Genomic DNA, 4,848 nt, shown 5'->3' on the forward strand with positions numbered 1-4,848 from the left:
ATATTCAAACACTGATGAATTGAAAGCAAGAAGAGTGTGGAAGAACTCTGTATATGTACTGATAAAACTGGTTATTTAAATCATTTTGCTACGATTATTATTATAATAACAAGTCAAAGGTGATCATATACAAAATGATGTGACAAAGATGCGTGATAAGCTAAGCCTTTCAAATAAATCTAATAATATGGCTTTTGCATACAGTGAAGCCAATCAGAAGAAAAGGCTATACTCAGTTGCTATGCAAGAATGACCATTATGTGAGGAGACTCTTTTAGGAGTAAGTTCTCTTTATTCCATAAGAATTATTCTGCTACAGATACACATTGGTTGATTGTCTTACATAAAGACACTCATATCCCTCAGAAAGTATTTCTCATTACACTAATTATATGCTTTCAAATAAATCCACATTTGTTAAATGCCATACAAAACAATTGGTCGCCTGAATTAAATAAACTTACGGTCTCTTTACAGCAAGGTTTTAGAGATACTTACATTCATTGAGGACAGAGGTTTAGTTTGCAATCAAAGTAACTTTTTCTTTTATTTTATTTTATTTGGGGGAGCCTCTTTCTGATTGTTACTGCCTTAATACCAAAACCAAAAAGATAAGGAGGGTAACTGGCAACAGATTTTTCCTGGTTTATCTCTAAAATTAGCCCCTCCCTTTTCTCCATATATTTCTCCTCCCAGCACTTTTTTTAAACTTACCATAAAATTCTGTTGAAGGGGAGACCAAGAATACATTATAGGTACAGAAGCAACAGCATTGAGAGTCTTCAGTGGGATGACTTGTTTTGGAAAATCTATGTCACTGGTAACAGAGCACTGAAATAGGAGGTTGAAGTTACACTTACATAGCAACATTGGAAGCAAAAAGAAAAAAAAATTAAATCACAGAACACTCTACAATGTACAAAATTCAAAGTGTTTGGTTTGTCAAAATTAGCTATATGAGCCTTTGAAAATTGCATCAGGTTTTTACAGCATAATAGTAAGAACAGGTTTAGCAGGAAAAGAGATGCAAGAATTATTTCTATGTCAATACCTTTGCTAATAGATCACAATGGTTTTTTCCACTTCTTATTAAGTGGCTGTGAGAGTATTTCACTCAGACTATTCAACCTACAATACAAATTATGTTTGTTACCTCAAAACAGATTTAGTACCTGTTGCTGCTACACTGGTGTTATCGAGTATTTACTCAAGCCATCAGAGAGACAACTGAATTCCCCTGGCTTCAGACCAATACACTGCAGAAATCATGTATTATTTATGTTAAATAAAATTTTACTTTAATTCCAGGAGACATTTTATGGAAATAAATTCTCCACGTCTTGTTAATTCCTGCCCTGTTTCCCCATTATTGTCTGTTTATCTTATCGTCAAGCCTTTGATTATGGTCACTGCTTACAGCAGTAAAATTAAAATTAACTCTTAATATGCAACTCTGGACATGTCAATGAGTTTTTCACCTACAGGACTTTTTTTTTTTTTTTTGAGATTCAGAGGTTTATGCAGCCTCCAAAAGATAAACATGCCATAGAAACACAGAAAACTTCTAGGTTATTCTTGTATCTATTCAGCAGTTAACAGACACAGATCAACTCTTCTCGAAAACTCGACAGCAGTATGAAGAACTCTGAAAAAAGTTACAAACAAAAGGAGACAGAAACATACAAAGCTAGGGAAAGAAAAAAGGATTTGGAGGTAGGCAAAATAAAGTTGAGAACGGCTATCATAGCTACCTGAAAGGAAAAAAGGAAGTGGAGACAAAAGATCTTTCTCCTTTCCAGAAGGGAAAGATGAACAGAGCTTCACATTTCTAAAGAAATACACAAAGTAATGTAACAAACAGTATACAGAGACAGTACCCTGGTAGAATGACACAAGCCAGATTTTTTTATTTGCTTTATAATCTGCAGTAAATTAAATTAGATTTCTGCTGTGCACATCAATACTCAAGACACTGTCCTATGCCATGCTTTATTCCCATTTCAGGTTAATGTTTAATTTTCTAGCTAACAGCCATCTAACATATTTTTCATGTATTTTTAAAGAAAAATACAAAAGTAAAAAAAATAATTACTTCATCTTTGGAACTAGAAGTCTCAGGCTGACCAATGAGCTATACCAAAATGACTCAAAATGTTTGGTACTAAGTTTCAGTTATGTTGCCCCGTTGTTTTGATATGGAACTCATCTCAATCTTTATAAGGCTAGCACAGGACATGTTGCGGTCTCTGGTTGATGCTGACCGGACTAGCCAATGGAGAAAATTTGTCACCAGCGGTGCCCTGCAGTCTTCACCAAACACATGAAGGCTCTCACAAAACCTTTCCATCAGGTCACTAAACTTCTAGGCAGTGTCCTGTGCAACTCTGAAGAAATTCAGCACATTAAGAAAAAAAAGATTTTAAAGTAATCTTTTAAAACCCCCACCATTTCTTTGTCTCCCTTCTCTAACTATAAATTACAGCAATCTTAAATCAAGCATTAGAGTTCTGATTCATGAGACAGAGATTGGATTTGAATGCAGTAATAGTGTGCTCTATCAATTCAGGCAGGAAATCAACAAATCAACACCATAAAAAAAATTTAAAAGATAACAAAAAAGTAAAAGGAATGGTGAGGAATGATCATTTACTAACAAAAAAAGAAAGAAAATTGGATGTGTACCTGTGTCAATTATTATCAGAAATTCTGATCTTACAGTGCCGTATAATAGGTATAGAGCTGTATGTGAGTAGTTGCATATTCAGCCATGTTTAAAAGAAAATACTCAAGCAAAGGTCCTTGCCTGTTTGCATTTGAAAATGCATGTGCATAAATGTACCTCTGACACACACATATCCCCAGTTCCCCACTAAAGTTTTCAGAAAACTAAAATCTGACAAATTTCCTTGATAAGAAAGTGTTTTATTTTTTTAACCTATTCACATTAAAGTCTTTTCATTCTCATCCTACTGAAAAGAGTTAGCTTTTCAGATTATTAAACATGAAACATCTTCAAACTGGCTTGGTTTGGAGAAGTGCCTGAAGAGCAAGTGAGAAAGAAGATAAATTAACCTGGGCTGAACACAGAAAGTTGGAGTAGGCATAAACCACTGTTCAAGCTACCAACATGAAAGCCAGTTTAGATGCTTAAATTGCATCACCATCATGGAAGTGTTTTTCACAAATTTAGCATCCATTCTGCTTGAGCAACACAATGGTGCATCAACTCAACTAACTCCTTTGAGAACCATAAAGAAGACTTTTTCAAGTGGGTGTGTTCCCAGTTTTCATGTGCTTTAACTCAGTAAGAATCAAAGTAACTACTCATTTGTACCACTGGGAGTCAACTCCAATAGGAGCAAGATTAAACTCCCAATATCAGTGAGACAAAATGGTTTGATTAAAGGATTCTGAGGTATGATCCAGGTATTATCAGAAATAAAGAAGTTTCACTTTTGTGTGTTGTTCAAAGCTAGGTAGCCTGCTACATATTTCTTGCTTTCCAGATGATTGAAGGAAATCATAAATAAAATATTTAAGAGACTCTTACGAAAAGTATTTAGCTGCCAAGTCATGTCATACTGGAGAAAAAAAGGAAAAAAAAAACAAAACAAAACCCCAAAACCCCAAATCAGCCAACTTTCCAGTAATAAAATAAAAATGTGATAACAACCTTCTAAGTGGAATTACCACAACACATGTTAACCAACCTCCCTGGTCCCGCGCAATGAGCTCACAGAAGTCATGATGTGAACAGGCTGTATCCTACGTTGTTTCCATTCTTGATTTAGTATTTCAGTTCTTTCCAGTATCTTCTGACGATTAGAATTAAACATACTCTAAAAATTAATCACAGTTGTAAACATTACAAATAAACCAAAGACTCAAAATTGACCTGCTAGCATGTTCAGGCATTATAACATTTACTAAAAAAATAAACAAAACCAAACAGGATAAAAAAAAGGTGCTCAAACTCAACCATCCAAATTGTCTTTAAATGTCAGTGAGGCTCAATATCATTATCACCTTCTTTGCCTCAAACCATGTTCTTATGTTTAGAGACTCAGAGGTTGAGCATGGAGTTAAATCTGAAATGGAATTAGTATCTGGCTAAAGAAGTTGCCATACTGGCTCTCCACAGTCTCTTCTGATATTTAGCATGCCTGATTCAATCACATATAAACGTACCATACCTGCCTATAAGATCAGAGTTAAGACAAGTTTTCAGTATGTTAAAGTATTTCATAATTGTTATTGCAGGTGTTAACTGCAGGACAACTCATACTTTGAAGAAAATGAATTTTTATATAATTTTTTAAGCAATAGAACCAAAAGATTACATACCTTTACTTCATCCGCACGTCGGAACCTCTTGAGCTGCCTCAGTCTCATATATTCTGATTTCACGCGTTTTCGCCAACAAATTGGTCCCTTCTCAGATTTTTTTCCGGTTTGACCCATGATTATCCTACTGGAGACAATGTCATTTTAATATTAACCAAATTTGATGCCACAGCTTACAGAAGAAGTTAGAGTGAAGTTAGGTAGGCTAGAGACATTCCCTTAATACCTTTCATACCAAGTTTATTTAATTCCTTTCAGTCAGACACTTGCAATACCATCCCAATCAAAAAAAAAACAACCCCAAAAAAACCCTTAAGTGATAGACACTGGAAATCCATAATTTTGATTACAAATCAGTGGGACACATTTGCTTTAAACACTTCTAACACCTCTATACATAAAGGTAGCTAAAGGATTTAAAGGGGTGAAGCGGAACAAATCAAGATTGCCACTGCAAAGACACACACTAGAACCCTATCCTTGCAAGCAGTCTTGTAAATTAAC

The 4,848-nt window shown here is 34.8% G+C and overlaps 1 protein-coding gene across 1 annotated transcript in view; it reads right to left on the reverse strand.

The window, feature by feature from the left end:
- LOC104627737 (histone-lysine N-methyltransferase EZH2-like) overlaps nt 1–4,461 on the reverse strand; it is a gene marked incomplete at its 3' end in the record, with an annotated part of 5,236 nt that extends 775 nt beyond the window's left edge. The window contains exons 1-3 of the mRNA XM_010296085.1: nt 4,345–4,461; nt 3,711–3,839; nt 715–831 (exon numbers count right to left, since the gene is read on the reverse strand). Of these exons, the coding sequence (XP_010294387.1) occupies nt 715–831; nt 3,711–3,839; nt 4,345–4,461 (363 nt within the window). The remainder of the gene's footprint in view (nt 1–714; nt 832–3,710; nt 3,840–4,344) is intronic.
- Between the last annotated feature and the right edge of the window lie 387 nt (nt 4,462–4,848).

The sequence above is a fragment of the Phaethon lepturus genome, unplaced genomic scaffold, assembly GCF_000687285.1.
Source record: "Phaethon lepturus isolate BGI_N335 unplaced genomic scaffold, ASM68728v1 scaffold45371, whole genome shotgun sequence".
Taxonomy (NCBI): domain Eukaryota; kingdom Metazoa; phylum Chordata; class Aves; order Phaethontiformes; family Phaethontidae; genus Phaethon; species Phaethon lepturus.